The sequence below is a fragment of the Anopheles marshallii genome, chromosome 2 (genome assembly GCF_943734725.1).
Source record: "Anopheles marshallii chromosome 2, idAnoMarsDA_429_01, whole genome shotgun sequence".
Taxonomy (NCBI): Eukaryota; Metazoa; Arthropoda; class Insecta; order Diptera; family Culicidae; genus Anopheles; species Anopheles marshallii.
The window spans coordinates 40,211,189-40,227,174 of record NC_071326.1 but is presented as its reverse complement, the minus strand read 5'-3'; the positions used below and the strand labels follow the sequence as shown (position 1 = coordinate 40,227,174).

At 47.0% G+C, this 15,986-nt stretch overlaps 1 protein-coding gene and 1 non-coding gene across 2 annotated transcripts; one reads left to right on the top strand and one right to left on the bottom strand.

The window, feature by feature from the left end:
• Positions 1–11: 11 nt before the first annotated feature.
• LOC128719295 (uncharacterized) lies at positions 12–15,799 on the top strand. Its single transcript, XM_053812920.1, has 13 exons — positions 12–134; positions 6,787–6,910; positions 7,009–7,198; positions 7,282–8,112; positions 8,181–8,562; positions 8,645–9,204; positions 9,272–10,134; positions 11,430–11,902; positions 11,970–12,433; positions 12,501–12,687; positions 12,754–12,870; positions 13,856–14,635; positions 15,155–15,799. Exons 1-13 carry the CDS (start codon positions 12–14, stop codon positions 15,797–15,799), a joined length of 5,739 nt encoding a protein of 1,912 aa, XP_053668895.1.
• Trnam-cau (transfer RNA methionine (anticodon CAU)) lies at positions 14,820–14,892 on the bottom strand. Its single transcript has one exon. It is a non-coding gene; the product is annotated as a tRNA-Met (tRNA).
• Positions 15,800–15,986: the final 187 nt, after the last annotated feature.

The window sequence follows — 15,986 nt, the reverse complement described above, 5'->3', positions numbered from 1 at the left end:
CGCAAGAAGTGATGATCGTTCGTACGGATTCAGTCTCCAGCTGCGGGCAGAGTGGATCGTTCGAAGAGGAATGGGATCTGATGCAATTCCACCAACCCTGGAACCAAGCAACGACATTTCGGACAAATAATGAGGTAATGCGAGATCAGCATTGTGGAAGTTCAGCATACGCATGTAGCAACTCATTTATTTAAGTTTCCAACGGCCCCCTGTTCGTGTTGGTGTGTTCGAAATGGTTGACACAAATTGATTAACCCCTTGGGCAGCAGTGGGAATAGATAAGCGAATGCAAGAAATGCAACTGCACATGCTGCACCACTGCCACTCTACCGAGGGGTGAATATTTTACCCCACCCGACCAAAAACGGACCCGACAGGATTTGCGATAGGCAGAGAAGAGCTTTAAAAATTGAGGTATTTCTGCACGATAAGAATGAGCGATAGGTTTGTGTCAACATTTTTGTCGTGGGTTCTTTGATTCCAGCCCAGGCGAGGGCGAATTCGTTAACTAATCTTGTTTCAGTTCTGTTGGGGAACCTTTGTGTTCAAAAAAACGTCCCCCCACAGTTTTCGCTGGAAGGTTGATGAGTGCGCCCGACTGGTGCTTTGTGCCGTGTCTGAAAGAATGGAATGTGAATAATTGGGCAAAATGTGGAATGTGAATATTCTAAGCAAATGGATAACGTTGGTATGTTGTTTCGATCAGCAGTGGTACTCTTCGGTGGAAAGTGTAATATCATACGCGATCAACCATGTGATTGAAACCACGAACTGTGACCACTTCGTTTCCACGAGGAACAAAGTTATGCTCGGATCGGATGTACCCGATACGATTAAATTGTTTTTCAAATTAGTTCAACTTTTAATAAGCGCAAAGAGAACCACTCACGACCGCAAAGAGTGCCGAAAGGAGATTAGTAAAGCCTGGCGCCTGGTCCGTTTTTTCGGGTCTCGTGACAAGCAGAAAGCTTCAGTAATGCATTTAAAATCCCATATTCCAGACGAGTCTTATCAGTTGGTCAAGTGTGTGTGCATTACATTTTAGCAGTTATGTGGCCACAAAGACCACAATACATTCGGTCAAAAGCTATTCTTCCGGCTCGGACTGCTAACCATGCACTTTGCAACGTACGAAAAGGATTACTTTTGGTGCTTGGAACCAAAACAAACCCCTAATTGACCACAACCCCATTATCGTGTCGTTTACCACCAACACACAAATTTGTTATCATGCAGCTATAAATATGTCGACGCCACCCGTATGACTGATAACGTTACACCAACCTAGGAAAAAATGTGTCCCATCCGAAAGGATGGTAACAAATTGTGTGGACAAAACAAAAAATCAAACCAAAACATTACAAACTGTGCAAGAAATTGCGCATCTTGTTCCATGAAGGACGTCCTTGATCTTGGTACACTGGATGGTACTGGTCGTAAGGGGAATCCTTCTAACAGAGAGATAGAGAGAAACCGTTGGCGACATGTTTAAATGGTCTAATGCAACCATATCTTCAATTTGGAGTTCACCGGACATTGTGCTGATGCCAGAGTCCGTAATTGGACTGACAACGCTAAGTAATTGGTGTCGATTGACGCATTTTAGCGTTTTGTCGTTTGGGTTTTTCTAGTTTTCATTATAATGATGCGTTTCAAAGCTTCTTAGTGGTCAAGGTGCAGAGCGGTTCGGCTTAATTGATTTTTAATTCTGAGCTCTGAACTGTCTGCAATAGTAGTCTTCTTACACAAACATTGTCCAAACTACTTCAGCAATGTAATACGATTAACTTTATTCGATATTTTATAACAAAACATTGACCTTAGAGCCAGCTAATAGTCTGATTCCATGTCCGGGGTCTTCAAGTCTTCGTCGTACCAAGCACTGGCTTTCATAAATTAAGAGAGTAGAATGTTTATTGGATGTTCTAACATGTATCACTTGTCTTTTGGGTAAACCACCACCATAATTAATACGAAGTTCTTACTGTTTTCTATTGGATTAAGATGAATGTGAAAGACCAATTTAAACTGTTTTGTTTAAGTGTTGTTTGTCTTACATGTTTCATGATAGCTGTTTGATCAGCTCCATTATAGCTCAATGGTTTTATTCGTGTCAGCGTGGTCCTATTCGCTTCAAAGTTACAAACGGAATAGTACTTTACATAAATCACTATCATAATAAATGTCACTCAGGACAACAGATCAATCAAGAGTTGAAGTCACGAATAAACTACTGGTATAATTTTGAAAGGCATTTGTCGCAGCTGCTTGGTGGTGCATTTGGTAGCGACGCCGTTCTTCGCACGGCAGGGCCTGGACAAAATCCCATCTGGACCAATCCCCCGTACGCAGGAATTATTATCTAGTATTACGGGTATATAAAGTCAATATATAAAACAATTAAAGGTTGTTGTACCGGTAAGAAAAGGAAGTATAAAGATTTTACCCCAAATATTGCTTTTAAACCACTCAACTATCAACTAACAAAGAGTGAACAAACGATACCGTGTAAAAGGTGACAACCATAAAAAAGATCAATGAAGATGCCGTTGGTTTCAATAGAGCTTTCTTTCAGATAAATGTCCAACAATTCTAGCGCCTTTGGCCATTTCGAGACAATCAGATTATGTTGACCCCAATGCACTCTAGAGAGCTGTTGCGTCCGGTCCGTTTTTTTCTTTTTGGTTAGGAAAATTCCATTCGCTTTCTTCCTCCATTTCTCTAGACCTAATGGCCGGAAGGGAATGTGAGCCGAATCACGCACGCACTCCACACTGTCGGGGGTGACTTACACGAATCGGCAGGGAGAGAACTCTGCAGCCTCTCTACGGAATTACGGCAGCCTCTTTTCGGAATTTTGTTTTCTCTTTTGTCTGGGAAATGAAGCAGGCGTGGAATTTGTCACGTAACCCTCCGATATACGCAGGCGGCAGTCTTATGTATCGTCTCGGGCGCGATGATGGCACCGAAGAGACACCGCTGAAACGCACAAGTTAAAACGGCACTCCGTGCTCTCGGTGCTTGCGGTTGCTGCAATACGTTTAATAAATGATAAGCACCCATCAGTTTGCACACAAATGATAGTGTCGGGAATTGGATTGCCACCCCATTCGGGGAACGGACGTACTCTAGTTGCGAGCAGTGGTTAAAATTGATTAACAACCGATCGGTGTGTTTTATCTCCCGCGCTTACAATGTTTTGACATAAGCAAGAGGAGGAGGTGCGCTTGTTTGCATGGGGCAAACTGTGCAGTGCTCTGCATCTCACACGGCTTAACGGAGTGCAGCGGCAATCGCACCGCAAGCGATAAGAAGGGATGCTAATAAACTCTAACTAAACAACAACAACCCGTTCTCTTCTCTATCTGTGGGGATCACCTTCGCGTATGGGGAAGGTGATACACATTACCCCCTTTTTCATCTTCATCGTAAACACCATCATCTGAAGGTGCTAAAAACCGGCCAACCAGGAGGCTGCTCGTTTGAGGAACGCAACCGGTCACACCTCCGGTCCGGCAAGCAACGATCCAAGAATAAGAGAAGATGCTGGACTAGTTATCATTTAGGAAGATCCATCCGTATGGCGCCGTACTTTTGCTTCGTTAAAACACCGGTTCTAACTGGCTCACGGTGTGCTAACTGCATACCATCGGTAACTAACCGGAATAGTAGTTCTGTGTTTTTGCTGACTAAGGTTTCCTGCCAGAGAAAACGGTGATAAGCTGAATGTTTTGCCTTGGAAGTGAAATTCTGTGGAATAAAATGGTAAATACGGAAGCAAAAACCCGTCTGCGAATGTCAGGAAGCATTTTCTGCTTCACGATTGCTGCCGCAACACAACGATGCCAACATTTCACGTGACCTGCTCTGTGCTGTGATTAATCTGTTTCTGTACTGCTGCTATAGAAAGGATACGTCCTCTCTCCAACACCTCCGCACGTTACTGATCGTTATTAAGGGCTGATAAGAGCTTATTTCAGCACGTGTGTAGATGTGCATATGTCACACGTTCTGCCAGAGATTGATCACGTTTCCGAAGCATATTGTTGTCCTGCTGCTCTGTTTGTACCTATTTTGTCTGCGGCCGGTCTAATCTTGCTGTCGAATCTCTTTATGATTATGTGGCATTGCAGATGCAAACGTCCACTGGAGAGTGAGGGACTGTGGCTATTGTAAACCATGCTAATTAACGTCGAAGGGAGGTGCTTTCAACCCGCTTTATTCCTTTTCATCTTTACAGCGAGGGCAACATTACGCGGGTACTTACAGATGTTAAAGCCCTTCGTGTGTAAGGTGCGTGTGCACCTCTATCTCTTTTCTATGAACGTTCAGGATGTTGTGGGTTTACCCGTAGCTAAACATACACAGGGCTGATGACGCACTTCTCCCGTTCGCAGTTGATTATGTCCCAACCAGTTTTCTCCAGTTTTCTAAGCAATTTGATCGATCTCGTTCGGGAATGTTCCGTTTGAGAGATGTTATCAATCCAAATATGTACCAATAACAGGTATTGATGCATGCATAGGTTTTCTAATGGTAGTGTGGCAGGGGCGGCCCGATGGCATGACGGTAGCGGCGTCGGTCTTCATACGAACGGACCGTACCAAAATCCCATCCGGACCACAATCCCCCGTACACAGGACCGACTATTCAGATACGGTCACAGACAGCCAGAAGGTCGTTGTTGCCGATAAAGAAGAAGAATGGTAGTATGGCGTCGGTTTATCACACAACAAGACTGGTACTAGGACTGATATTCGGAGGACTTTTTCCTACTCCATACATAGTTCAAGACTTCCAAGATTGTCATGATACTATAGTAATGATGATAAAAATAATTAAATATTCCCAAACATCTTTCCTTGCTTCGTAAATTGCTGGAACGTCTGAGGTGAGCTTTGTGCCTGTGGTCACGTTTACCATCGCACCATCTTCTGTCTAACTCGCACCAGCGAGGAACAGTTCTAAACTGCTTTCGTGTGTGGTGTGTGTTGCTGTACCCGGTGTCTCACTGCCAGTTGATCAGTCGAATCAGCCTTTCGGGGACAAAACGGAGCAGAGAATGTGTGCGCGAACCAAACACCCCGAGAGACAAGAAGAGGTCACCATTCTAATCAGTACCGCCGAGAGAAGCTGTAAAAGCTTCCCTCCGTCTCCCAATTGTTGTATACCCCGGGGGCCTTTTGTTGTGTGCCGTGATTATGAATGTATGGACATGTAAATACGGTCTGTTAGATCTCTTTCCCCGTGCAATGCCTCTCATTCGCTCGCTTGTGCCTTAGCCTCCTCTAGGCGGTGATCGCGCTGCATCATATTTTACCCCGGGCATCTGGGTGTCCGGCCCGCAAACGGTAGTCAGCTTCCGAAGCGAGTGTACCTCGTCCAAAGAATCGTGCAAGAACCGAACAATAATTCATTCATAAGTATTGCTGATAGGAAGGATTGCTGAAATCTCGTCGCAAGCTAGCAAAAAAGCACTAAAGGAAACGTAAAAAAAGGACTCCAGCGCAGCTTACAGAATTATCGCGCTGTGAGAACATTCTGGTGTGGAGCAATACCAGACAATTGCAATCAATCGTGAAATACTGCTTTTCTGCCGTCCGGGAGTGATAAGAACCAAAGTGAAAAGAGTTTTTTTTTGTTTGGTTTGATAGTCCAATCATCCACCAAATTGACTGGAGAATAATCTAGAGTAATCCAGACATTAAAAAAAACACGACAACTCAACGATGGGGCTAAAGTTCCTGCTGTTTAATAATCAACAGAGTCTAAATCTACATGGAGGTGTTAGAAAAGTAACTATCAATCATTGTCACCCAATACCAATCACTAAATCATTCAGTCGTTCTAGAAAGGATTGCTTTAAATTCCTGTTAAAAAATGGAGTCAAAGGCGCGTGTACTTGTATCATGATCATACCAACGGATTTCCTTAGTCGGAGCAGTAACCTCGTGTGACCACGGGCGTTCCTTTCTAGCACTGAAGCACTAGCCTCCTAGTAGCGGGCGAGTATCGCAATTGTAAAAGGAACTCCGAGCAGGTCATGTGAGTTCGTGTCGGGCAAGAAGCTCTGCTAGTGTCCGACATTACACTCCGTGCCAGATGTCCTCCTATCTACGGACAACGGCGAACCACCCTATCACCAGAGGGCCTCCCCCGACACATCTGGTGACCGTAGGTCAGTGCGAACCATTCCCAGTGTGATTGTTTTTAAAAAGACGTGATTATCTGCTCACGCCAACCGTAGCCACCGATGCAGCCGATCTGCTTAACGGCAAACAGAAACCCTGGGATAGAAAATTTCCACACTCGCAAACACAACCATGGTCGTGGTGCGTTCCACATCTGGAGCACACTCCGGGTGTGATGTGTGTTTACCCAACAGCTGATCGGTTGATAGACACTGATAACGGCTGCTGCTTGCTTCCGCAGAGCGCTCTGGGGGGACTTCATGGTACGCTTTGCATTGGTGCATTGGTCCACTTGTTTGACCCTTGTTCGTTGTTATCGAGCGTGTTGCATCGACCTTTTCCTTGGCAGCGGGGGAGGGTGGGCTAGAACCTAGCCTCCATCGGTCGTTGGGATGCGATTTTATTCATCTGGCACGGGGTGCGTAAACGGACCGATTACTCTCTCGGACGGTGCAAATCGAGCATAGTAGGCGTTAGTAACAGCATGCAATTAAAGATAAGCTTTACGGTACAGACGGCCATAAACATCACCCATTAAGTTGTTGTCTAAACACCATGACTAACCGTTGTACCGTTTTGTCTTTGCCTTCCACAGATCATGGAGGGTTCGGGCGACGGTTCGCCGCAATCGTCGATGTGCATGGTGAAGGCGGCCGAGCTCTTTCCGAAACCGATCCTCGAGAAGGAGGAAGAAAAGCTCACTGTACGGTTCCCCGAGCGTAAGTAGCAATTGTCCTCGCGAATTCGGACACTGTTTTATTGATCCACCCATTAACGCTGTACAATGACTTTTTGTATGTTTTTTTTATTATTTTAGTTGCTGGTGAATCGGTACGCTTCCTAGGTCAGACTGATGATGGCATACTGGCACTTTCAAACTATCGGCTGTTCCTGCAGAAGAATAGCACCGGCGCCGGTGTGTCGGTTCCTCTCGGACTGATCGAATCGATGCAAGTTCGTGACCTGTTCCATCTGATCGTGAACTGCAAAGACGCCAGTACCGTCCGGTAAGCTTAATTGAAAAATAGCGGTCTCTTTACAAATAAAACTCGTTTCCTTGACACTGCCGCCTTTTCTGTCCCACTTTCAGTTGTTCATTTGCAACGTCGGAGCAATGCAGTGAATGGAACCGTCGGATAACGCTCTCGATCGGTGTGCCGGAAACGCTGGAGGCACTGTTTGCCTTTCCGTTCCACGCGTGGGCCTCGGAATCGCCGACGCTCAACCAGGACAACGAGTGGGCCGGTCGCCTTCAGCGTGTCGGTTCGTTCGACGATGAGTTTCGCCGTGAAGCGGAACGGTTGCAGTTCGATCTGCAGGGTGCCTGGCGCATCAGTCAGGCGAATGCGGATTTCAAGCTCTGCCCATCGTACCCGCGGTTGCTGCTCGTGCCGGCTTGCATCTCCGACGATACGCTACAGAACGTAGCAAGTTTTCGCAGCTCACGGCGCATACCGGCGGTCGTGTGGCGTCATCAGCGTACCGGTGCGGTTATCGCACGCTGCAGCCAGCCCGAGGTGGGTTGGCTCGGATGGCGCAATTCGAAGGATGAGCAGCTGCTGAAAGCGCTCTCGGATGCATGTTCGTTCGATCGTGGCACACAGGATCGGGCAAGCGATGGTACGAGACGGACGCGAACACAAACCGACAGTTCGGAGGCCTCGAGCGAAGGCAGTCCACCGCGCAGCCCGGAAGGAAGCCACGAGGAGGTGGAAATGGATGAGCCGAAGAAGATTTTGATTGTGGATGCACGATCGTACACGTCCGCGGTAACGAACCGAGCACGGGGCGGAGGATGTGAGTGTGCCGAGTACTATCCGAGCGCTGAGATACAGTTCATGAGCCTGGGGAACATTCACGTGATAAGGAAAAGTTTCCACGCGTTAAGGCAACTTTGCGCCTCGCAGGCGGACATTCCAAAGTAAGTGCAAAGCGGTTTGTTGATATTGTCACAACAGCATGCTCAATCAGGTTCTTCTATTCACACAGTTGGCTCGGATTGCTGGAACGGACGCTTTGGTTGCAGCATCTTTCCGGTTTGCTGGCGGCCTCGATGGTCGTATGCCATGCAATCGAGCGTAACGGACGACCGGTGCTGGTACACTGTTCCGATGGTTGGGATCGTACGCCACAGATCGTTGCGACGGCGCAGCTCTGTCTCGATCCGTACTACCGCACGATCGACGGTTTCCGCGTGCTGGTCGAGCGGGAGTGGTTGAGCTTCGGCCACAAGTTTGCCGACCGTTGCGGGCACGGACCCGGCTCGGACGAGACAAACGAACGGTGCCCGGTGTTCCTTCAGTGGCTCGACTGCGTGCACCAAATCCATCGCCAGTTTCCTTGCAGCTTTGAGTTCGACATGGGCTACCTGGTAAGTGTTGAGCTGATTTGCGGGAAAAGAGCTGGTGTCTAGCATTTCCGTAATGTCCTGTTTGTTTCCTTCCCCGGTGTAGATCAAATTAGCACAACATTCGCATTCGTGCCTATTTGGAACGTTCCTCTGCAACACGGTCAAAGAACGGCAGGAAAATAGCGTTCCCGATCGGACGTTTTCTGTGTGGCCTTTCCTATCCGGTCCGATCTATAAGAACCATCTGTACGTGCCGAACCGCGAACGTGTCCTGTGGCCGGCGCATAATGTGCGCGATCTGCGCCTCTGGACGGAAGTGTACCTGGGCAGCTGGGGCGGCCACAACCAACAGTCGGCATCGGAAGTGGCAGACTATCCGACAGCGACTGTTCCAGCGGGCGGTTCGGATGTTGTATCGGCGGTTGTCGGTGTAAGAAGCATTGGAGCCGGCGGGGACTCTACCGGCAGCATCCCTGTGGGAGTAGGGTCAGCGTCCGTGAATGTTGATGTCGATGGAATGGCAACGGCATCGGTGGCTAGCTGTAGTCCGGAACAGAACGGTTCGATGACGAAAACGCGCTCGTACAGTGATATCAAAGAAGCAACCTCAGGTGGCGGCATGACACGTCGCTCAAGCGATCCAAGCATGACGTTAGACTCAAGGTAAGCAAACGATAGCAAGCTAGTAGGGTTAGTGAAAAGTCATTGCAATATATTTGTCTTTCTTTAGCATTATTCATCGGACAGGTGGACCGGCAGCGCTTAATCTTTCGCAGGAAGAAAGTTCAATCGAATCAAACCTCTCGTCCGATCGTGAAACATCGCCCGATCTACCCTCCATTGACGATCACTTGCTACATCGGGGAGTAACAGCCAGTTCCTTTATACAGCATGCCACCGAAAAGCTACAAATTCTCACCCAAGAACTGAACCAATCAGACGAAGAGCTAGAACAAGCCATCAAGAACCAGCGCAATCTAGCCAACAGCAGCCCTGCCCGGAGCGCTGTCGTAACGACCGAACCCACCGGTGCAGAGATTCTTTCTTCCTCAGCCTCTTCTAGTCTTTACACTAACGGCAGCATCGGTGGTATCGATAGCTTAGCAGCGGCGGCAGCTGCCACTTTAATTCCAACCGCAACTACAAACGTTCGACCTTCCTTTACGAGCACTAGCATCAGCAACAGTTCGACCCAACAGCAAAGTATCGAAGAAAATAGCTACCGTTATCGTTTCCAACCGATCGTGCCGGAATTGCCGACGACAGATAAGACGCGATGCTCTCCGCATGCGACGAGAGAGTCTAGCAACAGTCCAACCCAATATCCGGCCATACAGCAGCAGCAAAATCTCGTGATGTGGCGGAATCCAATCGATGAGAATACCTCGCGCATCATCAAGATCGAATCGTACCAGTCGACTACTGTAGGTGGTAGCAAAGATGTGTTAGATGGTGGCGGTGGCGGTGGAATGGGCTTGGAACGAGGCTCGAATCGTACCGTCATCGGGCGACCCATCATGCCCAACGACGATATGATGATGGAGAGCGTCGACCTAACCATTGGAGGAGCCGACGATAACAGCTTCGTTGCTGGTAAATACGACAAACTGTTTAAACTGATCAAGCACTTTCTACGACGACATATATGAGAAATTGGGACGCTTTCGATTGTCGCAAAATGACAGTGGTCACAAAGATGCTCCAGACACAGTATGGTGCATTCAACAGCGAATCGGTGCAGAATTTGGTTCGCTTAAGGATGCACTTTAGAGCAGTTTCCAACCTTAAGGCAAGGAGTCCCTCGTCCGATTATTGCTAACTGGTTTGGAGGTAACAGATGAGGGGACTTCTTTCCATGGATATTCCGCTCATATACTGCTCTCTTATGCGAATATGTTCATGACAGAAAGCAATCGATGGGGGAGGAGTGAAATTGTCCGGTTTCAGGGAGATGTAAATAACAACTTTAGGTTATTTTATGTCATGTTCCTAGGAAAGACTGTACTCCACGTCTAATACATTAAGTATAAATACAAATAATATACACATCTGACAAAATTAATCATTTCAAAAACGCTTCCCCTGTATCGTTGATTGTAGATGAGTAAAATCAATTCTCATGCTTTAGTATGTCTAGCAACAGGCAGGGCACCAGTTGAACTGTTCAGAACTGTGAACCATGGTGGTTATCAGTACTGATGTTTTTCTTTGGCGATATGATATATGCAAATAAACGAAAACACAAACCCACATTGATGCGACGCACAAAAACAAAATACAAACCATTTTCCATCCATCCATCCATTTTAGGCCAAAGAGCATGAATTACGTATTAAACCGGAATTGCAAGGTTTTGTTTATGTTTTTTTTTGTTCGCTGATAACGCATGAATACGGCATAAAAACAGTGTTGCGTACGGGCATTTTATTGATAAGGTTAAGGTTTTTTTTTCACCTTTTGCACGTTTCGGAGGAGCTCAAAACACGTTTCTGCTGGCGATTGAAATATCAACATAAAAAATACGTAACTTGTACGATTTGTTCAAATTGTGCAATTATTGTCCCACGGCGTTTCGTTTTTTTCCTTTTTTCTATTTGAACTTTAATCTGTTTATTTTTACATGTTTTGTGTTATTTATAAACCATCATTAACCTCAGACTTCTTGAATAGTTTAATGGCTTCTCTCACAAAATTTGCAGCTAAGTTAAATAAAATTGTAATGACCCTTACTTTACGCAAAGTGAGCTGTCCACATAGCATACAGTCGCCAGACTGACAGACAATCAAAAGCGAAACCTCTTCTTATGTGTCGTTTGAAGCTACATATATCAATATGTTTTATAAATTTAATATTATAATTTTATTTTAATTACCTTCATTTTTTTTAGATAAACTACTTTCCGCTTCGCCAAATCGATTAGAATCCCCGGGACTGCATGACAGATCATTGAGCCCCAACCTTTGGCATGGATCGATAGAGACCAGCACGGACACACTGGTACCTGTGGACCAATATCCGCTGGCTACCGGCAATATGCAAAGTGGGTTGAGTAATTTGACAGATGACGGTGAAAGCATGCGGCACGCACACGAACGGCGGAAGGCATCACTGTTGGAGCACGAGCAGCACTACAACAACAGCAACGGTGTCTGTGGTAGCGGTAGTATTAGTTTAGCAGTAGGAAACAGTGATAGTAGTCAGCAGAGACTTGTTAATGGTAAAGTATCGGAAGCGACAATGGCGCCAAACGACGTTTCCGACGGGGCAACCGAGGTCACGACCGATAGCGATACCGCCAAAGCTCCGACTGGTGATAGTAATGGATGTGATTTTACTACTGATAGTCATGATTACGATAGGGTAAGTGACGGAAATTGTTTCGAAAGGCGACACCAAAAATTTACACCGTACCATCCGCTTATTGCAGAAATTATCAAATCAATCAACGTTGGCGTTGGCCAGCGATTCGCTACCAAAAGATCGACCTGATTACCGCCACCAGCAGCATCCGCCAGAACCAACTTTGGAAAGCGATCGAGGAGGAGGAGTAGGTCGTTCAGCACTGTCGTCTCTAGCGCAGAACAACAACGTTAGCTGTGGTGCCGTTAACCTCAGTAAACTCAAAGCGAATGGTACCCCTACGGGTGCACCTGTGCCCTCTGGACCGGCCACCACCAACAACTTGCTCACTTCGATGATGCTGATGGACGAAAGCATCATCATTCAGCCACAGTTCCAACAGCTTGACATCAATGGCAAACAGCCGCCCGGTGAGGGTGTAGCGACCAATGCCGGATACGGCCCTGTAATACCACAGAAGGAGCGTCGAAGAAGAAACTCGTCCAACTCGAAGCATGACCTCATGAGCCCTTGTAAACCAACCAACGGAAGGTAAGGGAAAGAGTGTTGCTTATGGGAAGGAACAAACAGGATACTGACCCGTTTTCCATTTTCACAGTATATCCCCAAGTGCCACACACTCCCGGTTTTCGACACCGGGTGCCCGGTCACTGCCACTGACACCACCGAGTGTACCGTACGCGACGGATAGGCCACCGGTCGCGACGTTCTCGTGCCCGGACGGGTTGGCCCACGCACTCTCGGAACAAAATTTACGCCTCCAGCAGATTGTCTACGAACATCGGGTAAGAGTAGCGTGCTCATGCTGCATTAAATAAGTATTTAATATACTTTTCTCCTATGTATTGTAGCTCCGCGAGGAGGCACTGCAGCGTGAACTATACGCCACGCGGTTAGCACTGTTGAAGAAAACCTGCCAGCACTGTTGTAGCAGCAGCGCCCAACCACAGTACGGCAATGAAGACCCGGTAAGTAGCCTCAATTGCTTGCTACGGAACAATTTCCTTGATTACGATTTGCTAGCGGCAGAAATAGATGTTGTTATTCCGGTTCCAGCTTTATTTTCCGTTTGAAAGATAAATGTAAAAGTGGAATATCTTGAATGTCGTATTGGAGACTAAAAGGACGAAGAATTTACGTGGGTCCTCTTCTAGAACACTAAATTTATTACTTCTCTCGTTCTAATCGTTTATAACAATACAAACAACAATAACAAATACTGTTTTCGATCAAAAGTAGTAAGAAATTTAAAGCAATCTCTGATTCGAGCGGTAAACTCTGCCGTTGGCAAATCGGAAGAAAGCGAATCATCGTCCCAATAAATGGAAAAAAACATATAATAGGGAATCTTCGCTGGCCTTTTATTGTAAGATGTGCTTGACGATAGGATTTTTGGAACTGTGCGCGCTGCGATTGGTGAGAGCATGATGCTTTTTTGATTTGTAATAGCCGAACTAAATTCAACCTGAACTGGCACTGTTGTTCATTGCATTACGCTACAACAATCCCACCATAATAATGCTTGCCTGCGAAAGTTTTGCTAGGAAGCTTGTTTGTTTTGGAAACCAAATCGAATGCATAGGAAGGATGCGCCCGCGCCCCCGTCGTGGATGAAATTAACGCTTGACTCTTATATTTTATTTCCCATCTCTTTTCATGGATGCGTTTTTCCACGACAAAAAAACAAGCCACCTTCACCCTGCTGCTGTTGGCTTTGCGAACGACAAAATTTGCGCTAAAATACTACTACCTACTACCTACTACTACTACCGCTGTCGTGTATTTGCATTTGGCTAGGAGCTGCTACTACCACTACTACTACCTAGCACTTGCTCTCCTGTGCGATTGCCTAACTAAGCCTTGTTCGGCATGAGCCTGTCCTCCTGTTGTACTAGAAACCGTTTCTCACTAGTGACAATCGTTATCAATACCACACTCCCCCACCCTCCCTAGGTGCCGGTGAGCATTTCCATAACCAGCGTTGCTGCTTTAACTGCTACCGCCGTCACGTCCACGATGGGAGACAGGATCGGCCGAGACACCGATCGGAACCACAGAGGTGCCCACAGTCACAGCAGCAGCCGAAGCAGTAGCGGAGGTGATAGTATGGCCACTATTACCTCCATCCGTACCACAGCTGCCACCGCCACTACCACTGGTGACGATCTGCTCGCGGAAACATTGATGGGATGTTCCTCTCTGTACGGTTTAGACGGTAAAAGTCTTTTGGTGTTTGCCGACCTAGAAGAGGAAGATGATGAAGAATATGATGTGCCGGGTGGTGGTACGACCGAAGAGCGTTGTTTATGTCAAGCTATATTGAAACATAACCGTCGCTTCGTACATAATGTCCGTATGTGGCGTACTGTGCGTCAGTTTCTAGAGCGTACTCGCCAGAAGCGTATGGACTGTCCGTCAAGGGATCCGGTAATGCCTCCCGCCGAGTCTTTCCCTCTAGCAGATCCGCTTAGCGAGTACTATGCCAATAGTGTGGCTGATGACGATGATAGGAGTAGTGGCAGCAGTGCCATTTTCGATAGTAGTGGCGATGTTGGCACGGAACTGAAAAGGATGATACAATATAGGCTTGACAGCAGCACTACCACTGAAGGAGAACACTCGCTGGATGATGTTATCGTTGGTGGTAGTGGTGGCGGTGGTGGTGGTGGTTGCGTTGGTAGTGGTGATAGTGATGAGGATGAGAATGATGATGCTGAATTATCCTCCCAACTGGTCAGTGATGCAGTTTTGCGTAACTTTATGTTTTTTCTTCTGCATGGATCGTTGTATGAGACTAATTTTCACTCTTCCATCACTAATAAGAATGAATAATTCTTCAAATTTGGTGTGAAAAATTCTAAAAAGCTTCTAATCCATCTACTGGTTGATTGTGGCACGAGAAAAAAGAAATTGATTCTGCCCCGAGTGAGGATCGAACTCACGACCTTAAGATTATGAGACTTACGCGCTACCGACTGCGCTATCGAGGCCGTGTGTGAGAGGTGGGGACAGAACACAAACAAGTTCTTCAGAACATGCGTATTTATTGGTGAACCAACTTCAGATGAACGAAATGAATCTTCTTCGGATGAACCATGCTTGTGTTCATGTAATGTTATAATCGTGATGTGATGTGCTAGCGTCTTTACTAATACATTTTGTACGTTGTCTTTCGGAGGGTTGTTTTTTTTCGTACAGTTAAATATATTGTTAAGTACTGTTTTAACCATTTGTTTTAAATTTTCTTTCTAGATGGTGGATTCAATGAACGAAAATGCGTCAAACTGTTCGTGGGAGGCGGTCGATGATCGGAGCGCTCCCTCGTCGGGCGCTAACTCGTCCCAGCAGATGCAGTACAGCAGCAGCGGTGTCGGTGGCAGCACGAGCGTGCTCTGGGTGCCGGATCATGCCGTGACGCGTTGCACCACATGCCAGACCGAGTTTTGGCTTGGCCGTCGCAAACATCACTGCCGATCGTGCGGGCAGATCTTCTGTGCGGACTGTTCCGAGTTTACGGCCCATCTACCGGAGGAGCGACTTTATCAGCCGGTTCGGCTGTGCGGTCCATGCTACCAGCGGATCTCATCCATGACGGTACCCGCTACCAACTCCATCCCTGCACCGGCGGCTGGTAGTACGCTCACGTCGTCCGTTACGCACAGCGGTAGTCTGGCTAGTAATGCCACCGGATCAACGGTAATTGGAGCGGCAGGGACCGCATTGAACGATGATGCGTTTCTACACCGATCGAACGTAGCAGCGGCCACGATGATGATGCGCGATCGGATCACCAGCATCAGCCAGATCCAATCCTTACTAGTGACCGAATGTAGCTCGGAGGCACCGAGGGCTAGCGAAAGTTGCTGCAAGCCGAATGTTACCGCAGCGACGAACTAAACTTCGCCACATACTTACATTCTTTTCCGAATTCGATCTGACCGCGAGCTGTGTGAGCGTTTTTCTTTGTGCGAACTTAGCTGTGCACTCGTGTGAACGTTAGAAGGGCCACAATATAGAACAAAAGCAGGACGAGTGCCAACACACACTTATTGTTATATTTTTATATTATCTTATACATCACCTC

What these genes read in the sequence shown, in the direction of transcription:
- LOC128719295 (XM_053812920.1), top strand. Translation starts at nt 12, where the DNA reads ATGATCGTTCGTACGGATTCAGTCTCCAGCTGCGGGCAGAGTGGATCG. An exon ending in CACTGTACGGTTCCCCGAGC is followed by an intron (nt 6,911 to 7,008) that starts GTAAGTAGCAAT and finishes TTATTATTTTAG; the next exon opens with TTGCTGGTGAATCGGTACGC. An exon ending in ATAGTCATGATTACGATAGG is followed by an intron (nt 11,903 to 11,969) that starts GTAAGTGACGGA and finishes CGCTTATTGCAG; the next exon opens with AAATTATCAAATCAATCAAC.